Raw genomic sequence first — 22379 nt, 5'->3', positions numbered from 1 at the left:
TGCACTGCAGTCAAAGCTAATCACAATGCACAAAACTGTCATCCAAAAGAAGCTTCTGCACCTTTTTGAGCGTCAAGCTTCATGTGTTGCAATTATCATGACACAATCGCACTGCGATTGGGTTGCCATTAAGAAGAACACGTCCCATGTTTTGCCGCCATTTGAAAGCGAAGGCAGAATTGCGGCGATTCAGCTTGCCTAGGTGTGAATGGAGCCTTAAGAAAAGAGAAATCATTTGTTAGCGAGTTATCAGTGGAACAGGTGTCACCATTAGAGGATTTCATCTCTTGTTCTGTTGACAGCTGTTATAATTTGTATGCCCCATTGACACCTCCAATTTTTCAGAATGGAGTGTGAACTGTGGAATCGAATCAGAAAAAGAAAGAGTCCTGCACCATTTTGGTGTGAAAGCGATGCGATTTCAGCCATACAAACAGACATTGCATGTGATGTGTGATGTGTGAAGCAATGTGGTGCGAATCACATGCAATGTCTGGCATTGTATAAGTGTGAACCCAGCCTAAATCAAAAATAGAGATGACCAAATTGCCCTGGGTTTGGAAAATTTCATATAACCCCCACCGAAATCAGTGGGAGCCTAAACCCATTTTTTTTTTGCTAATAGGCAAGGAGTAAAAAAAAATAGCATGAGGGACGGCTGCCCTGGGGAACATGCACCAGTGTACATTTTTTTTATTTTTTTAATGATGTTCAAGAACAGTGTTTTTTTTTTAAATGCTTAAAATCAAACATTAAAAATGCGCAACTTCTTTATATAACATGCTTGTGGGTGTCCTTATCCTACTTGTGAAGTGGCGCATCATTGTGATGTACAGAAAGTGCTACAATAGAACTGACATTTACAGGGGGAAAAATGGCACACAGATTGACACACAGACCCCTCCAAGGATTCAAAATACAAAACAGACCCCTAGGCATCTGCATTGTATCTTGGTGGACCTTTGGAAGGGTCTGTGTGTTGTCAAAGAAAAAAAAGAAGCTGGTGATAAAAATATAATTTGCTAGCAAATTAAACTGCATCATTTTGTCTTTGTAAATTGCAGTATTGCTGTAGCACATCCTACAGCAAGAATGAAAACATATACAAAGTTAAAAAGGGGGGGAAGTCACAAATGCAGAGCATTTGCCTGCACTGGATTGCATGGTGGCACAAAATGACCATGCATTCAGTGCAGCTCCAAAAAAGGTGCATGCACTTCTTTGGTGCAATGCAGTGCAACGCAATTTGAAGCAATTAAAAATGAATGGGCTCAAATCACACTGTAATGAATCCCATGTGAATTGCACAGGAATTCCTGTGCGGTTCCTGTGCGATTCACAAGTTGTGTACAGTATGAACCAAGCCTTAAACACCCTTTGTTCTAATGCAAGCTGTGTGTAATATGCAGCTTTGCAGTAGCTGCCAGCGTGGTGGAACCTGTGATGCTTTTATCTATTTTACATATTTGAGATAATGTCAGCCATTATAAATCACAATAACTTTTTTTCTATTTTTTTTTTTTTAGGTGATCAAACACTTCCCTCTACCTCCTTTATCTTCTCTCTCCATCATGTCCTTTATTCTTTTTACCCTGTTGGTCTTGCCTTCAGTTACTGTCTCTTCATCTCCTCCAAATTCTTCTACTTGTGGACCAAGCCGTGAACTAAATGGAGAATGTACTGATGGTGTTTTGCTTCCTGCCTGGTTGCCGCATCCTCCTTCAACAGGTGATCGAGCAGCACGGGCCATTGTATATTTTGTGGCACTGGTATACATGTTCTTGGGAATGTCCATCATAGCTGACAGATTTATGGCATCCATTGAAGTCATTACTTCACAGGAGAGGCGAATTACATTCAGACGCCCAAATGGGGAGGTGACGGTAACAAGTGTACGCTTATGGAATGAAACCGTTTCCAACCTTACCCTGATGGCATTGGGTTCCTCAGCTCCAGAGATTTTACTTTCTATCATTGAAGTAGTTGGAAGAGGCTTTGAGGCTGGTGACATGGGGCCCAGCACTATTGTTGGCTCAGCTGCCTTTAATATGTTTGTTATAATTGGACTTTGTGTAATGGTTGTCCCTGATGGTGAAACCCGTCGAATCCGTCACCCACGAGTCTTTGCGGTCACAGCTTTTTGGAGTGTCTTTGCCTATGTTTGGTTGTTCCTCATTTTGTCCTGGTCATCACCTGGAGTGGTAGAGGTATGGGAAGCATTACTGACTTTCTTCTTCTTCCCAATATGTGTCCTACAGGCCTGGATAGCTGACAGGAGGCTGTTATTTTACCGTTACTCAGGAAGAAAAGGCAGGGCAAAGTACAGAGCTGGCAAAAGCAGAGGTGTTTTGGTTGGTGCAGAAGATACAGTTGCTCAGGAAGATGCAGAAGAGATGAGAATGGCTGGAAATGAAAGAGCAGTGGAATTTGAGGGTGAAGAGGAAGAGGAACGGAGAGATATGGCCAGGGTGTTTAAAGACATGCGTCAGCGTTATCCTGGGAAAGACATGGAGCAGCTTATGGAACTTGCAAATTACCAGGCACTGGTTCAACAACAAAAAAGCAGAGCATTTTATAGGATTCAAGCCACAAGGATGATGATTGGTGCAGGAAATGTGCTAAAAAAGCATGCAGCAGATCAGGCAAGGAGAGCATTGACAGATGGTGGGACCAGAGATGAAGGGGGTGGACGAAGTGAAGAAGAGAATGGGTGGACAGAGGTGGAATTCGAACACACACATTACCAGTGTTTTGAAAATTGCGGAACAGTTAGTGTTTGGGTCTTGTGCAAAAGGGCGAATGGTGAAGGGGCGGTTCAGGTAGATTATAGAACTGAAGATGGCACAGCCAATGCAGGGTCAGACTATGAATTGGCAGAAAGCACACTTGTGTTCCAGGCTGGTGAAACCAGAAAAGAACTGCGTCTGGGCATTATTGATGATGATGTATTTGAGGAAGATGAACATTTCTATGTGCAGCTGAGCAACCCACGCAGAGCAAGAGGTGTAAGAGAGGGGCAAGGTAGAGTGAGGCTTGGTGCTGGGAAGAGAGCCACAGTGACTATATTTGATGATGACCATGCTGGTATCTTCAGCTTTGAATCAAGTAGCATGAAAGTGAGTGAGAGTGTGGGAACCATGAGGGCAAAAGTGGTACGGGGGTCAGGAGCAAGAGGGAAAGTTGTGATTCCTTACAGAACAAGCGAAGGAACAGCAAAAGCAGGAGAGGACTACCTGGAAGTGGCTGGAAAAGTGGAATTTCAAAATGATGAAACTACGTGAGTATAGTTTAACTCTCTCTATTATATAAACAAATAGTCATATAGAAAAAGGGGGGTTGGATTACAAATGATTATACCCAGACAGGCTGTAATTTATACAGTTCATTCAGTAACAGTGTGGCATTATTCTGTTATTCAGTTGATATATACAATTTCTATTGTTTTATTTTTGTATGAATGATATACTGTATATATATTTTCTTTATTGAGGGGTGCAAGAATTGTTAATTCTTAAACAGTCAAATTATACTACTCTCTACAGGAAGTTGGGGCACTGTCAAAGAAAAATGTTAACCCAGCCCCCAACTGTTATGCTTCAGTTTTTTTCCTTGTTTCCTAAGAGGTCTGATGCCTTTTTCTCAAATCTGCAGAGAAAAATTCTAACTATATTGTTACTTTGTTCTCATTTTTCCTTTTTATCATTGAGCTAGTCTCTACACAGCAGTTATATTCACTTGCCGACCCATCACAGTATATATACTGATGAAAGTATGTAAGAAAAAAAATGTGAAAAAATGTAAAAAAATTAAAATAAATGTATAAAAAAATAAATAAATAAAAATGTATTTAATTTTTATTTATTTTTTTAACATGCTGTCACCAGTGTCCCTGAGCACGGCCACATCAGTCACTGGTGACAGTATGTAAAACATTTTTAAAACATTGGGGAAAAAAAAATAACATTTTTTCACTTTCAAAAAAATAGTGCCAAAAACGTACAACTTAAAAAAACTCACCATGCCTATTACTAAATGCCTCAGACTGTCTACTTTCCAAAAAAGAGGTCATTTGGGGGAATTTGTACTGTCCTAGCACTTTAGGGCCTCAAGAAATGGCCATCAGTACATAGACATAAACAGAATTTATTAATTTTAAAATATAACCATACTTTGTAGACTCTATAAGTTTCACACAAACCAATTCATATACACTTATTGTTTTTTTTTGTTTTTGTTTTTTAACCACTTCAATACAGGGCACTTTCGCCCCCTTCCTTCCCAGCCCAATTTTCAGTTTTCATCGCTCTAGCACTTTCAGTGACAATTGCACGGTCATGCTACACTGTACCCAAATGAAATTTTTATAATTTTGTTCGCACAAATAGAGCTTTATTTTGGTGTTATTTATTCACTACTCCGTTTTTTAATTTTTTGCAATATAAGCGCAAAAAAGCGAAAATTTGGAAAAAAAACAATATTTTCTTTTTTCTATTTTAAAAGAAATCCATTAAAATCAAATTTTGTCATAAATTTAAGCCAAAATGTATTCTGCTACATGTTTTTGGTAAAAAAAATTCCGTTAAGTGTATAATAATTGGTTTGTGTGATCACGGACATATGTACACAAATGATCATGTACATATGTGTGCAGGTGATCACGTACATATGTGTGCAGATAATCATTGGGACATGTGATTTTAGTGGGACATATGTGGGGGACATGTTTTTATTATTTGGGGACATGTATGTTTTGGGGACATGTGTGTTTTGGGAATATATGTGGGGACATTGTGTTTATACTGTGTGGTGTGTTGTGTGTTTACACTAGACTGATGATCAGTGAGTAAAAAGCTGTAAAAAACAGCTCATACTCACTGATCATCAGCCGGCTGCAGCGATCTGCTCTCCTCTCCTCAGCGATGACTTCTGTGTGAGGAGAGGAGGAGCCGATTGCCTAGCAACCGGCTATTTGTTTACATCACATGACGGCCGGGTGACAAGAGCACATCGGGATCGCGCCGCTGCGCAGGCACGCGTGTGCGCGATCCTGCTCCTTCTGAAGGACGTTCCTGAACGTCCTATCAGAAGTAGACGGCTCCCACCCGGCCAATGCACATATACGGCTATTCAGGAACGTCCTTCAGAAGGAGCAGGATCGCGCACGCGTATATGTGCATTGGCCGGGTGGGAAGTGGTTAACCAAAGACATGTAACATAATACATTTTGGCCTAAATTTATGACATATTGGCTTTTATTGGATATGTTTTATAAAGTAGAAAATATTGTTGTTTTTTTTTTCAAATTTTCCAAACTTTTTTTCATTTATATTGCAAAAAAATAAAAAAACTCAGTGGTGATCGAATACCACCAAAAGAAAGCTCTAGTTGTGTAAAAAAAAAAATGTGACCCAGTCTCTGAGGACTCATGTAGTGAGTTAGGCTAGTAAAGTTAAAGCACCAGGAGCTATCTCACAGTTGGTAGAATTGGGCCACTGCTATCTTACAGTAGTAACTCTTAAGGCTGAGGGAACTGAGCGCTGAGATCATCCAGTAGGTAAAGTGTTGTGTTTGCACACTCTGTGCTCTTTATCCTCTATTCAGCCTAGAGGAAGCTGCTTCTCCTGCTTGTGAATTACCTTGTGAATCATCTGGTCTCCAGCCCCGTTCCACTGCCGACTTATAGTGACTTGGATGCTTCCAGCTGTCTGCGAGACTCATCAGCACCAGCTACCTAGGTTCGTGAATACACAAGGCTTTGTCTCACTTTTGTCCTTAGTTAGCTCTATCCAAATTACAAACCTCATGTCCTGCAGCTTTTGGAACAAATGTCTGGTGCCTTGCACTTCAGCTCTCATGGCCTCTTATAAGCATCCAAGTGTGTGTCTTGCTTGCGGGTGATGTCTCTTTATATACATATGGTACTTTGGCTACATGCCTGGGACATTGGGGATATGCACAGGGCACATCCGATTCACTTACCCTTTAAGATAAAGCATCTCTTCAAACATGCCTTTGACAATATTATTCCTAATATTACTCACAGTCTGAATATCTGCCCACCTTAATAAAGGTGATCTGTGGATAGGGTAGAAGAACACCAAACTGAATCTACTACTGCAGTCTACAATAATCAGCCTCCCACTCAGGCTTCAGATCTCCAAGCCAAAAGCCCCTTGTCTCATCTACTCAATCTTCTGCATTAACATGCACCACAACATTGGCATGTAGTAACCTGTTTGTTCATCCTACTGGATCCCTTGGTACTTTACTTCCTCACAGTTTGAATGCTGAGGATTCTCCCTGTACCTTCCACTCTAGATCATTATATCAGCCACCTCCACAGGCTTTAGGTACTTTTTAGCTTCCCTGAGATTTTTGATTCCATCTTTAATTGAAGTCAATCCATGGAAAAAGTTTCCCACTCAAACTTGTATTCATCTAGCACACCCATTATTGCAAAACAGGAGTTAAAAATCTATTTGCCATCACATAATTCATGCAACGTTTCATGGCTTCTAAGGACCCCTTCCTCAGTGCTGCCTTAGGAAGGAATCCTTAGCGGCCCTGAAATGTTTCATGCATTATATGGTGACAAATAAACGTTTAGTTCCTGTTTTGCTACAGTTGGTGTACTGGTGGAATTTTTAAGGTTTGGACTATTCTTGTGATATCACCATTTGTCAGTTCACCTCAGTTCCCACTTTCATTCATAGCCCATGGCTAGGGATGAGCTTGGTGTTCGAGTCGAACACATGTTCGACTCGAACACCGACTGTTCGCCCGTTTGGCGAAGCCAGAACTCTGTGGGCTGTTTGCGCCAAATTCGCATGGCGCTCACGGCCCACAATGCACTGCACCATTGCAGTGCATTGCTGGCTCATGATTGGCCAAGCATGCACTGTGACCCCGCACACTTGACCAATCACAGCGCCGGCAGCGAGGAGAGCCATAATTGGCCACAGGCAGGATGCCAGTGGCCAATTATAGCTCAGGCTGTTTAGTACACGCCCCACACTATATAAGGCCGCCAGCGCAGCGTCCTTGTGTAGTGTTCCGGCGTCTGCAGGAGTTAGTGGGTGTTGTGTGCCTCCAGCGCAGTATACACCTTTATCTACGTTTATTGCTGGTGTTCGCTAATAGAGCCCACCTGCAGGAGTTAGTGGGTGTTGTGTGCTTCCAGCACAGTATACACCTGTATTTACCCTTTATTGCTGGTGTTCTCTCATATATGCATCTGCAGGAGTTAGTGGGTGTTGTGTGCCTCCAGCACAATATACACTACCCAATTGCTGGTTTTCACATCTCCCTGCAGGCCATTACTATGTCTGGAAGGCCAACAAGGAGAGGCAGACAGTCACGAGCCAATAAAAGAGGGCAAGCAGGCTCTGTGTCTAGAAACAACAGTGCTGATCGTGGACGCGGTGCATCGTCATCAGCGCGTGGCCATGGGACACGCTTGTCCTTAGTATACACCTGTACAGTATACACCTGTATCTACATTTATTGCTGTTCTCTAATTGAGCCATCTGCAGGAGTTAGTGGGTGTTGTGTGCCTCCCGCACTGTATACACCTGTATCTACCCTTTATTGCTGGTGTTCTCTAATACAGCCATCTGCAGGAGTTAGTGGGTGTTGTGTGCCTCCAGCACAGTACAGTATACACCTGCATCTACCCTTTATTGCTGGTGTTCTATAATAAAGGCATCTGCAGGAATTACTGTGTGTTTTGTGCCTCCAGCACAGCACAGTATACACCTGTATCTACCCTTTAACTGCTGGTGTTCTCTAATACAGCTATCTGCAGGAATTAGTGGGTGTTGTGTGTCTCCAGCACAGCACAACATACACCTGTATCTACCCTTTATTGCTGGTGTTCTCTAATACAGCCATCTGCAGGAGTTAGCTGGTGTTGTGTGCCTCCAGTGCAGTATACACCTGTATCTACCCTTTATTGCTGTTCTCAGATAGAGCCATCTGCTAGGCTTGTGCAATTCATTTCGTAACGAATCGAAATTCGGCCGAATTTTGCATCTTTTGGACATTCGGATGCATCCGAATGTCCGAATGAACAAATAACGAATAACAACGAATACGAAAGAAATATAACGAATGAATTCAAATGAATTCGGTAATTCTTTAAAGATCTAATGAAACAAAAGATCAGCTCAAAGTAAATCTTATAGTCCAATCAGCTAATTCATTTTGTGCCGGAGGATGGATTACTGGCAAAGTGCATTCCTGAGAACTGAGTTAGAAGGGTGTTGTATTGTATTTGAGCCGAGGAGAAGAGACGTTGTCATTGTGTGTGTTAAAAGATTCAATAAACAAACGACTTTCCAAACTACGAATCATTATCACGAATGTATATACATACATAAATAGAGAATTTCAACGAATACGAACAAATGAATTCGACACTCTACGAATAATAACGAATTATCCGAAAACGTATTAACGTAACATAACGAATATAACAGAACGAAATTATGTATTTTACGAATGACAACGAACTGAAACTAAACAAAATTTTCCGTTGTGCACAAGTCTACCATCTGCAGGAGTTAGTGGGTGTTGTGTGCCTCCAGCACAGCACAGTATACACCTGTATCTACCCTTTATTGCTGGTGTTCTATCATACAGGCATCTGCAGGAGTTAGTGGTTGTTGTGTGCCTCCAGCACAAATTACACTATCCATTTTCTGGTTTTCCCATCTCCCTGCAGGCCATTACCATGTCTGGAAGGCCAACAAGGAGAGGCAGACAGGCGCGAGCCAATAAGAGGACAAGCAGGCTCTGTGTCTAGAGACAACAGTGCTGGTCGTGGACGAGGTGCATTGTCATCAGCACGTGGCCATGGGACACGCGTGTCCTTATTTTCAGCAGCTGGACCTGTTGAGCCTCATCATGCCAAAGACTTGGTAGAGTGGATGACGAAGCCCTCTTCATCCTCCTCATCCTCTCTCACCCAGGCTCAGGGTACTAGAAAAGCAGCTGCCAACGCATCCTCTTCCCTCGTCTCAATGTCATCGTCAGTCGCTCCTTCCCTAGACCCACCACGTCCTCCTTAGGAGTCCCCCGAACTGTTTGAGCACAGTGTTGGGTAGATGCTCCAGGAGGATGCCCAGTGTTTTGTTGGCTCTGATAATGATACTCAGCTAGAGGAAGGCAGTAGCGTGAGCGCAGAGAGAGGGGATGCTCAAGAAGGACAGCAATCTGGAAGTCATGTTCCACAAGCTGCAGCATACTGCCAGGTTTGCTCCAGTGATGAAGAGGGAGGGGATGATGTCACTGACTCCACGTGGGTGCCTGGTATGAGAGAGGAGGAGGCACATCTCCAACGAGGCAGGATGCCCTCCAGGGGCCAGCTTAGGGGCAGCACACCGACTAAATCACACCGCAGAGCTCTGCCTGTGCAGGGTGCTGCCTCTGCGCGTTATTCTAAAAGTTCTTTGGTGTGGGCTTTTTTTGAGACGAGTGCATCAGATCGCACCGTTGCTATTTGCAACATATGTCTCAAGTAGGGATGAGCTTCGTGTTCGAGTCGAACGTATGTTCGACTCGAACATTGGCTGTTCGTCCGTTCGGCGAAATCCGAACACTTGGTCCGTTCGCGTCAAAATTCGCATGGCGCTCACGGCCCACAATGCACTGCGATGACGCAGTGCATTGCTGGCTCATGATTGGCCAAGCATGCACTGTGACCCCGCATGCTTGGCCAATCGCAGCGCCAGCAGCGAGGAGAGCCATGATTGGCCACAGGCAGGATGCCTGTGGCCAATCATAGCTGAGGCTGTGTAGTGCACGCCCCACACTATATAAGGCCGCCATTGAGGCGGCCTCGTGTAGTGTGTTAGCATCTGAAGCAGTGGGTGTTCTGTGTACCTTCAACAAAGTACACACCGATCGTTTTTGGCTGATTTCCTATCTTGCTGTTGTGTAGTGGTTATTGTCTGTGCCCTGACCGCAGTATACACCACTATATTCACTATTCACTTCACTATATTTATATATCTTTAATAATAGAGCTTGCAGTCAGTAGTGTTAGGAGATAGTGCGTGCTGTCTGCGTGCTCTGTACCCAGTACATACCGCTATATCCACCTACATAGCTGTTCTCTATTTGAGCCCACTTGCCATCTGCAGGAGTTATTGGAAGTTGCGTGTGCCTCCAGCACAGCACAGTATACATCTGTATATACCCCTTTATCTCTGCTGTTTTCTGGTTATTGTCTGCGTGCCCTGACCGCAGTATACACCGCGATATTCACCTCGCCTATAAAGCTAGTGATCTATCTTTAATAATAGAGCTTGCAGTCAGTAGTGTTAGGAGATAGTGTGTGCTGTCTGCGTGCTCTGTACCCAGTACATACCGCTATATCCACCTACATAGCTAATAATAGAGCTTGCAGTCAGTAGTTATTGGAAGTTGTGTGTGCCTCCAGCACAGCACAGTATACATCTGTATATACCCCTTTATCTCTGGTGTTCTATAAAAAAGGCATCTGCAGGAGTTAGTGGGTGTTGTGTGCCTCCAGCACAATATAAACTACCCAACTGCTGTTTTACCCAACTCCCTTCAGGCCATTACCATGTCTGGAAGGCCAGCAAGGAGAGGCAGACAGGCGCGAGCCGATAAAAGAGGGCAAGCAGGCTCTGTGTCTAGAGACAACAGTGCTGGTCGTGGACGCGGTGCATTGTCATCAGCACGTGGCCATGGGACATGCTTGTCCTTCTTTTCGGCAGCTGGACATGTTGAACCGCAACATGCCAACGACTTGGTAGAGTGGATGACCAAGCCCTCTTCATCCTCCTCATCCTCTCTCACCCAGTCTCAGGGTAGTAGCAAAGCAGCTGCCAACGCATCGTCTTCCCTCCTCTCAATGTCATCATCAGTGACTCCTTCCCTAGACCCACCACGTCCTCCTGAGGAGTCTCCTGAACTCTTTGAGCACAGTGTTGGGTACATGCTCCAGGAGGATGCCCAGTGTTTTGTGGGCTCTGATGATGACACTCAGCTAGAGGAAGGCAGTAGCGTGGGCGTAGAGAGAGGGGATGCTCAAGAAGGACAGCAATCTGGCAGTCATGTTCCACAAGCTGCAGCATACTGCCAGGTTTGCTACAGCGATGAAGAGGGAGGGGATGATGAGGGCACTGACTCCACGTGGGTGCCTGGAAGGAGGGAGGAGGAGGAGGAGGCACATGTCCAACGAGGCAGGATGCCCTCCGGGGGCCAGCTTAGGGGCAGCACACCGACTGAATCACACCGCAGAGCTCCGCCTGTGCAGAGCGCTGCCTCTGCGCGTTATTCTAAAAGTTCTTTGGTGTGGGCCTTTTTTGAGACGAGTACATCAGATCGCACCGCTGCTATTTGCAACATATGTCTCAAGCGTATCTCACGTGGCCAAAACATCAGCCGCTTGGGCACCACATGCTTGACCAGACATATGTTGACCTGCCATGCAGCTCATTGGCAAGCGTACCTCAAAGACCCACACCAAAGAACAAAGCGGACCTCTCCTTGCTCCTCATCAGCTGGCATCTCCAACCCCACTAGACCTTCAGTCCTCTCTGAAACCTGCTCTGAGAGGAATGAAGGTGTAGAATTAGGTGTGTCACAGCCAAGTGCTTCCGGGAACTCTGCTAGCGGTACACCCATGTCCGATTATAGCAGGCAAATGTCCCTGCCCCAGCTGCTGGACCGGCGGAAGAAGTTTACTCCCAGCCATCCACATGCCCAGCGGTTGAATGCTAGCTTGGCTAAATTGCTAGCACTTCAACTGCTGCCTTTTCAGTTGGTAGACTCGGCCCCCTTCCGTGAGTTTGTACAATGTGCGGTTCCTCAGTGGCAGGTCCCCAAACGCCACTTTTTCTCACGGAAGGCGATTCCGGCTCTCTACCGGCATGTGGAAGGCAATGTCCTTGCCTCGCTGGACAGGGCGGTCAGCGGTAAGGTGCATATTAACGCTGACTCATGGTCCAGCAGGCATGGACAGGGACGTTACTTGTCTTTCACGGCCCATTGGGTCACTCTTCTGGCTGCTGGGAAGGATGCAGGACAAGGTGCAGTAGTGTTGGAGGTTGTTCCGCCACCACGCCTCCAAAATGCTACTATTGGTTGTGACACACCTCTCTCCTCCACCCCCTCCTCCTCTTCTTCCTCCATGGCCTCTTCCAGTGCTCTGTCCTCAGAACCAGCGGTGCTTCGTAGGCGTTCCAGGGGCTATGCAAGTACGCAGGCAAAACGATGCCATGCCGTGCTTGCACTGGTTTGTTTGGGGGACAGGAGCCACACTGGGGCGGATGTTTTGTCAGCTCTGCAGGGGCAGGCCGAGAGGTGGTTGACGCCATGCCAGCTTAAGCCAGGAATGGTGGTTTGCGACAATGGCAGCAACCTCCTCTCCGCCCTCCGACAGGGACAACTGACCCATGTGCCCTGTGTAGCTCATGTCCTTAACCTGGTGGTGCAGCGGTTCTTGGGCAGGTACCCCAGCTTACAGGATGGTGGCTTTGTCACTTCAACATATCCGCTGATATGTTGGAAGAACATTTCTGGTTCTGGTTGATGCTATCAGCCCAATTTTTCTGCCCCTGTTTAACAGGGGTGTTTAAGTACAATTGTTGATGCAATGCTTTTCAGCAGGGCTAATTCCTGCAATAAAACTAGAGTATATGGCAGAGGTTGCAGTGTGGTGGCACCAGCACCAGTGCCTAAGGCCCAATTTTTCTGCCCCTGTTTAACAGGGGCGTTTAAGTACAATTTTTGATGCAATGCTTTGCAGCAGGGCTAATTCCTGCAATAAAACTAGAGTATATGGAAGAGGTTGCAGTGTGGTGGCACCAGCAGCAGTGCCTAAGGCCAAATTTTTCTGCCCCTGTTTAACAGGGACATGTAATTACAATTCTTGATATAATATTTCACAGGATGGGCCCTTCCTGTGCCCACCCAGAGTAACGGTGAGGACTTATAGTGTTGTGGCACCAGCACCACAACCACCAAAGGTCAATTTTTCTACCACTGTTCAACAATGGCATGTAATTACAATTCTTGATATAATCGTTCACAGCAGGGCGCTCCAGCGCCCACCAAGAGTCACTTTGAGGGCTTACAATGTTGTGGCAAAACCAACACCTTGTTCCGCCATTTCTGCAGAGCATATAGGGCAGGCCCCTACTTTCAAACATCCAACTTACAAACATCTCCTACTTGCAAACGGAAGGAGACAACAGCAAGTGAGATGAAAAAAGATGGACGACAAAACAAATTATACAGGGGTGATAACCCTTCCCTATGTTTTCCAAAAAGCTTAAAAATAGTTTTTTTGACTGGAGCTACACTTTAAAAATGTACCAGTTGAAAATTACAAACAGATTCAACTTAACACAACAAACCTACACAGTCCCTGTCTTGTTTGCACCGCCTGTATACTGCTGTTCTGAGTATATAGGGCCTGGGGGCCACACGCATTTCCTTTTTTTAATATGTAGGGATAGGGGAAAACACTGCGCTAAAATCAAATATACATAAAAAGCACAGCAGCCAACTGTGCTAAGATCAAATATACGTGAAAAAGTACAGCAGCCAACACTCAAACAAACAAAGTTCAACAAACAGAAATAAAAAATAGTGTAGCGCTTCTAAGGTGAAAAATATGTTGAAGGAATGCTCCTATAACAAAGAACATATAAATGTGTAAATAAAAATAAAGTCCAAAGAAATGGATGTAAGCTTCCGTGGAAGGACCGGCACAATGGTAGTCAGACCGTATCACAATACGAGGCAAATCTCATTAAACGGACATGTCCATGTACGACAGCTTATCTGGAAACATTGGGAAAGAATAGATGGGTACTTCTTACCAGATCTGTTGGACTCACACAGTCATATGACGGTTGAGTCAATAAGGCTTGGGGTCACAATCTGGGACCGAGGAGTGGATCAGAGTGGGTTCATCAGCCTGGTGGAGAGACTTCAAAAGACCGTATATCCAAATGATGAATCTCACCGATGGAACTTCGGAATGGTTAAGAAATCCAACTCAGGTATAGCTCACTGCACTCCGATACTCCAAATTCCCCAAATGGAGGGGAAGATATTTAAAGGGTTTAGACCAAAAAAGAAAAAAGAAAGAAAAAGCTCCACATGGTGCGGGTCAGGCGATAAAAAATAGTAATTTATTAAAAGTCAAAAGAGTAACAAATGACTTAGTGATCACAAAGCGATAAGGTAAAATTTAAAGTAAAAGCAATGTGGGGTGCCAACAGCTAGCCCGACGCGTTTCGACACATATGTCTTCGACAGGGGCATGCTTTTTTTAATATGGGTACAGGGTTCCCCTTAATATGCGTACAAGACCCAAATAGGCTGGTAATGGGCAGGGAGGGCTACCCATGCCATTTTTCTGAATGATTTTCAACCATCTTGCAGGAACCAGATATAACATTAAAACCGCAAGCAGCTTTAAATGGTGTTATTTCCGTTAAATGTCATTTTGTGCAGGGACTGTTCTAAACACGGGAAACACGTGGCACTTCACAGGCATACTACAGACACCCCACAGGCACCATATTTACAGGAATATTTCACTTTTTTTTTTCACTTTAATCGTCATTAAAATCAGTGCTCCCGCCAAAACGGCCATTTTTAAAAACATTTTAGGCATTGACCCATGTTCCCTGGGGCAGGAGCCAGGTCCCCAAACCCTTTTTAGGACAGTATCTTACATATTAGCCGTTAAAATGAGCACTTTTAATTTCGAACGTTCGAGTCCCATAGACTTCAATGGGGTTCTAACGTTCGTAACGAACGTGGGGTCCGTTCGAAAGTTCTGGTACGAACCGAACCAGGGGGTGTTCGGCTCATCCCTAGTCTCAAGCGTATCTCGCGTGGCCAAAACATCAGCCGCTTGGGCACCACATGCTTGACCAGACATATGTTGACCTGCCATGTAGCTCGTTGGCAAGCGTACCTCAAAGACCCACACCAAAGAACAAAGCGGAGCTCTCCTTGCTCCTCATCAGCTGGGATCTCCAACCCCACTAGACCTTCAGTCCTCTCTGAAACCGGCACTGAGAGGAATGAAGGTGTAGAATTAAGTGTGTCACAGCCAAGTGCTTGCGGGCACTCTGCTAGCAGTACACCCACGTCCGATTGTAGCAGGCAAATTTCCCTGCCCCAGCTGCTGGACCGTAGAAAGAAGTTCACTCCCAGCCATCCACATGCCCAGTGGTTGAATGCTAGCTTAGCTAAATTGCTAGCACTTCAACTGCTGCCTTTTCAGTTGGTAGACTCAGCCCCCTTCCGTGAGTTTGTGCAATGTGTGGTTCCTCAGTGGCAGGTCCCGAAACGCCACTTTTTCTCAGGGAAGGCGATGTCCGGCATGTGGAAGGCAATGTCCTTGCCTCGCTGGACAGGGCGGTCAGCGGTAAGGTGCATATTACCGCTGACTCATGGTCCAGCAGGCATGGACGTTATCTGTCTTTCACGGTCCATTGGCTCACTCTTCTGGCAGCTGGGAAGGATGCAGGACAAGGTGCAGTAGTGTTGGAGGTTGTTCCGCCACCACGCCTCCAAAATGCTACTACTGGTTATGACACACCTCTCTCCTCCACTCCCTCCTCTTATTCTTCCTCCATGGCCGCTTCCAGTGCTCTGTCCTCGGAACCACCGGTGCTCCGTAGGCATTCAAGGGGCTACGCTAGTATGCAGGCAAAACGATGCCATGCCATGCTTATGCTAGTTTGTTTGGGGGACAGGAGCCACACTGGGGCAGATATTTTGTCAGCTCTGCAGGGGCAGGCCGAGAGGTGGTTGACGCCATGCCAGCTTAAGCCAGGAATGGTGGTTTGCGACAATGGCTCCAACCTCCTCTCCGCCCTCCGACAGGGACAACTGACCCATGTGCCCTGTGTGGCTCATGTCCTTAACCTGATGGTGCAGCGGTTCTTGAGCAGGTACCTGGGCTTACAGGATGTCCTGAAGCAGGCCAGGAAAGTCTGTGTGCATTTCTGCCAATCATTTAATGCCAGTGCTCGGCTGGCTGAGCTTCAAAAGGAGTTGAACCTGCCCAAGAATCGCCTTATATGTGACATGCCCACCAGTTGGAACTCAATGTTGGCCATGCTGCAGTGGCTGCACATGCAACAGAGGTCCATCAATGAGTACCTGTGTGACTACGGCACCAGGATAGGGTCAGGGGAGCTCGGTTTTTTCTCACCACACCAGTGGGGTATGATCAGGGATGCATGCACTGTCCTGTCACTGTTTGAAGAGGCCACAAGGATGATGAGCATCAGTGACACTGCATCTCTTGTCCACCTGTTGGAGCATACGCTGCGTGGAATAATGGACAGGGCACTTGAGGCAGAACAGAGGCAGGAAGAGGAGGACTTCCTTGCCTCTCAAGGCCCCCTTTATCCAGACAGTGTTCCTGCTGTCCCACCCATCACACAGGAAGAGGAGCTGACACAATCATCCTCCTCCTCCTCTTCCTGTGTCAGCCTGGCACTCAGCATCAGCAGCAGCAGTCTTGTAGGGAGGATTTACAGTCCCAAGAAACCCGTGGACTTCTACGTGGCTGGGAGGAGGTGGCTGCAGATCATGTTGTCCTTAGTGACCCAGAGGACTTCAGACCGAATGCCTCAGCTAACCTACGCTTCATGGCCTCCCTGATCCTGCAAAGCCTGTGGAAGGATCCTCGCATTCTTCGGATCAAGGAAAGGGACCATTTCTGGGTGGCCACTCTCCTTGATCCACGGTACAAGGGTAAGGTTGCCGACCTTATCTTGTCGCAGAGGGAGCAGAGGATGAGACATCTCCGGGAGGCCTTGCAGAAAGGTCTGTGCAACGCATTGCCAGAGACTGGGAGGTTACAAACTCCTGGTCCTGGACAACGTGTTGCTGAGGCTTCGGTCAGAAGGAGCGGTGGAGAAGGTGGCCCTCTAACCGATGCGTTCAGACAATTTTTTAGTCCGCAGCCCCAAGGTATGATTGGTTCCAGCAACCATCGCCAGCATCTGATTTACATGGTGCAGGAATACCTAGGGGCAAGGTCAGACTTGGACACCTTTCCCACCGAAAATCCTCTGGCTTACTGGGTCTTGAGGATGGATCACTGGCCAGAGCTTGCACAGTATGCAATTGAGCTACTGGCCTGTCCTGCATCCAGCGTACTTTCGGAACGCACCTTCAGTGCTGCTGGTGGCTTTGTAACTGATCACAGGATGCGCCTGTCCACCGACTTGGTTGATTGACTGAGCTTCATAAAGATGAATCAGTCTTGGATCACCACCAGCAACCAAGCACCTGAAGCTGATGTAACCGAATAATTTTTTTTTTAAATGTCACATCCCTTCAAGACTGCCTATGCTGATGCTGAGTGACTGTCCTGTTATGTTGACTGTCTATCCTCTTCCTCCTCCGCTGATATCTTGGAAGAACATTTTTGGTTCTGGGTGATGGATGCCACCAGTCCAATTTTTCAGCCCCTGTTTAACAGGGGCGTGTAATTACAATTTTTGAGTCAATGCTTTGCAGCAGGACTCATTCCTGCACTCCAAATAGAGTATATGGGAGAGGTTGCAGTTTCGTGGCACCAGCACCAGTGCCTAAGGCCCAATTTTTCAGCCCCTGTTTAACAGGGGCATGTAATTACAATTCTTGATGCAATGCTTTGCAGCAGGGCTCATTCCTGCAGTCCAACTAGAGTATCTGGGAGAGGTTGCAGTGTTGTGGCACCAGCAAGCAGTGCCTAAGGCCCAATTTTTCAGTCCCTGTTTAACAGTGGCATGTAATTATAATTCTTGATATAATATTTCACAGCAGGGACCGTTCCTGTGCCCACCAAGAGTAACTGTGAGGACTTATAGTGTTGTGGCACCAGCACCACCACCACCACCAAAGGCCCAATTTTTCTACCACTGTTCAACAATGGCATGTAATTACAATTCTTGATATAATCGTTCACAGCAGGGCGCTTCAGCGCCCACCAAGAGTCACTTTGAGGGCTTAAAGTGTTGTGGCAGCACCAACACCTTGTTCCGCCATTTCTGCAGAGCATGTAGGGCAGACACCTACTTTCAAACATCCAACTTACAAACGTCTCCTACTTGCAAAACGAAGGAGACAAGAGGAAGTGAGAGGAAACAGCAAAACAAATTATACAGGGGTGATAACCCTTCCCTATGTTTTCCTAAAAGCTTAAAAATAGATTTTTTGACTGGAGCTACACTTTAAAAATGTACCAGTTCAAAATTAGAAACAGATTCTAATTAATACAACAAACCTACACAGTCCCTGTCTTGTTTGCATCGCCTGTATACTCCTTTTCTGAGTATATAGGGCCTGGGGGCCCCACGCCTTTCCCTTTTTTAATATGGGTATGGGGTTACCCAAAGGGGCTGGTAATGGGCAGGGTGGGCTACATATGCCATTTTTCTCATTGATTTTCATCCATATTGCCGGAACCAGATATTACATTAAAACCGCAAGCAGTTTTAAAAAAATTTCCGTTAAATGTCATTTTGTGCAGGGACTGTTTTAAACACGGGAAACACGTGGCACTTCACAGGCATACTATAGACACCCCCCAGGCATGATATTTAAAGGAATATTTCACTTTTTTTTCACTTTAATCGTCATTAAAATCAGTGCTCCCGAAAAAATGGCAGTTTTTAAAAACAATTTTGGCATTGACCCATGTCCCCTGGGGCAGGAGCCAGATTCCCAAACCCCCTTTTAGGACAATATCTTGCATATTAGCCATTCAAATTAGCACTTTTTATTTCGAACATTCAAGTCCCATAGACTTCAATGGGGTTCTAAAGTTCACACAAATTTTCGGTCCATTCAAAAGTTCTGGTGCGAACCGAACCGGGGGGTGTTCGGCTCATCCCTATCCATGGCTGAAAAAAACTGCACTAGATTATTTTACTTCTTGAAATTTGGATAAGGCACTAAGCTGGTCTCTTCGGTCTAAAAAGTCCTGGATGCAGTTCACTGGGATTTGGTCTGGTCCGTCTACCAAAAAAAATAAAAAATGTAAACTCCTACTTTACATCAGTGATGGCGACTGTGGGCACGTCCGGAAGAAGATCACACTCTGACCACACACACTGACCAGCCATCCTATCTTGTCCACACCACATCCTCCGATCGAACCACAGTAAAAACATGCTTGTAATCCAAAGCACTTTGTATATCAAAGCAAATGTTCCCATAAGAAATAATGGAAACTCAGATGATTCTTTCCACAACCATTTATTCATAAATCCTTCAGTTTATCGTCCATATAAAAATATTATAGCAATGTGATAGGTTGTGTAACCATAAAATGTCCATTTACCAATGGCAGCCTCCACAAGGGGATTGGAGCAAAATCCAGCAAGAGCTACAGTGTATAAAAGAGAAGAGAGATGCCTCTAAGTGTAGCAATATGGTTACATTTGATGAAGGTTCAACATTTAGCAACTCACATGGTTGATGATTAAAACTGACATATCTAAGTATGCAGGCATCTGGGGTAAAGCTGTCCACAGAGACCATTTTTCGGAAATTCCGATAGTCTGTAGCAATTCCGAAGCGCAAAATTCCTACTAATGCTCGGAAACAATTTGGCGCATGCTCGGAAGCATTGAACTTAATTTTCTCAGCTTGGCATAGTGTTGTATGTCACCTGGTTCTTGATGGTCGAAAGTTCAGCAAACTTTTGTGTGACCGTGTGTATGCAAGCCAAGCTTGAGCGGAATTCCGTCGGAAAAACCATCCAAGATTTTCTGACAGAAAATCTGCTCTTGTGTACGTGGCATAAGAGGCACCTCTCTTCTCTTTTATACCCAGTTGTAACTGGACACTAGTTGTATGTCAAGACATCGCTTGTATATCAAGTCAAAATTTATTTAAAAATGTTGCTTGTCTTGCAAAACGCTCTTAAACCAAGTCACTCTGTAAATGTGAATTAGGAAGAAGCGGCTCCCACACGGCTCTGGGGTCAGGGGTGACGTGCGGCCAGGAATCCATCCATACAAACTGTCTCGTCCACACCATACCCCCCGATCAAACTATATCTCCCACAAATCTCTGGGGCCTGTGGTAACGTGTCTGCGGTGGGCGTGATTGGGAGAAAGCGACTCCCACAAGCCTCTGGGGCTAGGGGTGAGATGCGAGTGGGAATGAGCTGCCTGTATAAAAAATTACATATAAAAAATCATAAGTGAAAAATTAATTTAATGGGAAAGAGAGACTCAATATACAAATTGGGATAAAATAAATTGAATAGAACGGGAAAGGGAGGCTATCCTTTTACCTCAATGGACAAATACAATAATTATCAATGCATAAATAATAAACAATAAATACATAAGATATGTAAAAAGTAGAATGAATGTTAATGAATTGTTAATAAAAGCATTAATATCCCAATCAACATTGATACCGAAAGGAGTGTACAATTTTTATTCATATATCCACCTCACTTTCATTTGAGAAAAGCCTCTAATAGTGGACCCTCCTCTCCACAGTGTCATATTCCTATCAATTGCCAATGGCACTGTGCAAAATGTTTAGGAACAGTATGTTCCTTTTGGTCTTTTTTGATTTCTCTAATATTATTGATGTGTTCATTAGCCCATATGGAAAAAGTCCTAATAATACGTTCCACATATTGTTTACCACATGGACATGTGAGAAGATAAACCATATTCTTTATGGTATAGGTAATAAAATGTTTAATTGGATAGGTTTTACCTGTAACAGTTGAAGAAAAACTACACATTTTGTTTCTTCCATTGGTATGGTATTTGGCATACTGCACATTTTTTACAAGGATAAAATCCCACTACATGTGGAAAAAAAAGTTGTGCATTCTGGTGAGTCCAAGATGTTAAGTGCCACTAGACTGTAAAGAAGGCAACCCCATAAAAATAACCCCTGGTTTATCAGGGAGTATGGGCCCTAAAACCCTAAAATTTTTAAGTACCGTATTTATCGGCGTATAACATGCACTTTTTTCCCCTTAAAATCAGGGGAAACTCGTGGGTGCGTGTTACATGCCGATCCCCCGCCGATTGCGAGCTATTCTGCCTTTTCTGCTGGTCTCTGCAGCTTTCGGCTATTTTCGCCCACTCTCTGCTATTTTCGGCTGTTCTCGGCGGCTTTCGGAAGCCGCTGAGAATGGGCGAGTGCGGACGAAAATAGCCGGGAGCGGCTGAGAGCTACCGAGCGCCGCCGACATCCGCTCTGTATCTCGGCGGTGCCATTTTTTAACAGAAAGCATGCAAAAGAAACTGACAAGGGTGCAAATGACTGACAAGGCTGCAAATGACTGGGAAGGCAGCAAATTACATGTAAGGCTGCAATGGAAGGCTGCTAATGACATGGAAGGCTGCTAATGACATGGAAGGCTGCAATGGAAGGCTGCAAATGACTGACAAGGCTGCAATGGAAGGCTGCAAAAGACACTGACAAGGCTGCATTGATGGGCATTTGAATGTAAGTTTTTTTTTCCTTAAATTTCCTTCCTAAAAGTTTTTTTTTAAAATTCGCCTCCTAAACTTGGGGTGCATGTTATACGCCGGCTCATGTTATAGGCCGATAAATACGGTACATGCCAATACTTTTTTAAAATCTTTTTAATTTTATAGTGTCATCCTGGGAATGTTGTAAAAAATTATCTTTTAAATTTCTGAGATGTATTGGGTTTGACTTTATCAATAAGTAAAGAGTCCCTATCAAGACTTTTAACCTGATTGATTTCTTCATTCAAAGCATTTAAGTTATAACCCTTTTCTTCAAATTTTGCTTTCAAAAGAGATGCCTGGGTGTCAAAGACCTTAATCATAGTACAATTTCGTCTAAGTCTGATGAATTGACTACAAGGCACGGACTTAAGCCATCTTTTATGGTGGCAACTATCAGTAGGTATTTAGAAGTTACAGTCCGTGGTCTTAAAAAAATGTACTAGTGATTAATTTATCATCCGCCACTTGGATCGCAAGATCTAGAAAATAAATTCTTTCAGAGTGGGCTTCATAAGTAAGGGTTATACCACGGTCGTTAAAATCTAAAAGATTCATCAATTATTCCAAATCACGGTCCCCCCTCCATAGGAGGACATCGTCTATGTACCTAGCCCACAAGACCGATTCTGGGTGGGCATGGGCATAGACGACACCCTCCTCCCATTTGGGGATAGGGTTATTCATGAGCAATCCATAGGTCTCTCAGTCATTAAGGATTCTCGACTTCTCTTGGAGGTAGTCAGCCTTGTCCAAAATGACAGCGCCGCCTCCCTTGTTGGCTGGACGAACAACCAGATTTTTAGGTTTGTCCAGGTAATTTAGGACTAGATCTTTAAAAAAGTTTATGGATGGAGGTAATATCCCTGG

At 44.9% G+C, this 22379-nt stretch overlaps 1 protein-coding gene across 1 annotated transcript in view; it reads left to right on the top strand.

The window, feature by feature from the left end:
• The window catches only part of LOC143931935 (sodium/calcium exchanger 1-like), a 165268-nt gene that overhangs the window by 5752 nt on the left and 137137 nt on the right, over nucleotides 1-22379 (top strand). Inside the window, 1 exon segment of the mRNA XM_077455794.1 lies at nucleotides 1527-3277. Coding sequence (XP_077311920.1) covers nucleotides 1527-3277 — 1751 coding nt within the window.

The sequence above is a fragment of the Lithobates pipiens genome, unplaced genomic scaffold (assembly GCF_037356315.1).
Source record: "Lithobates pipiens isolate NorthernLeopardFrog02 unplaced genomic scaffold, aLitPip1_a1.2 Scaffold_10, whole genome shotgun sequence".
In the NCBI taxonomy this organism is placed as follows: Eukaryota; Metazoa; Chordata; class Amphibia; order Anura; family Ranidae; genus Lithobates; species Lithobates pipiens.
This window is presented reverse-complemented; position numbering and strand designations above follow the sequence as displayed.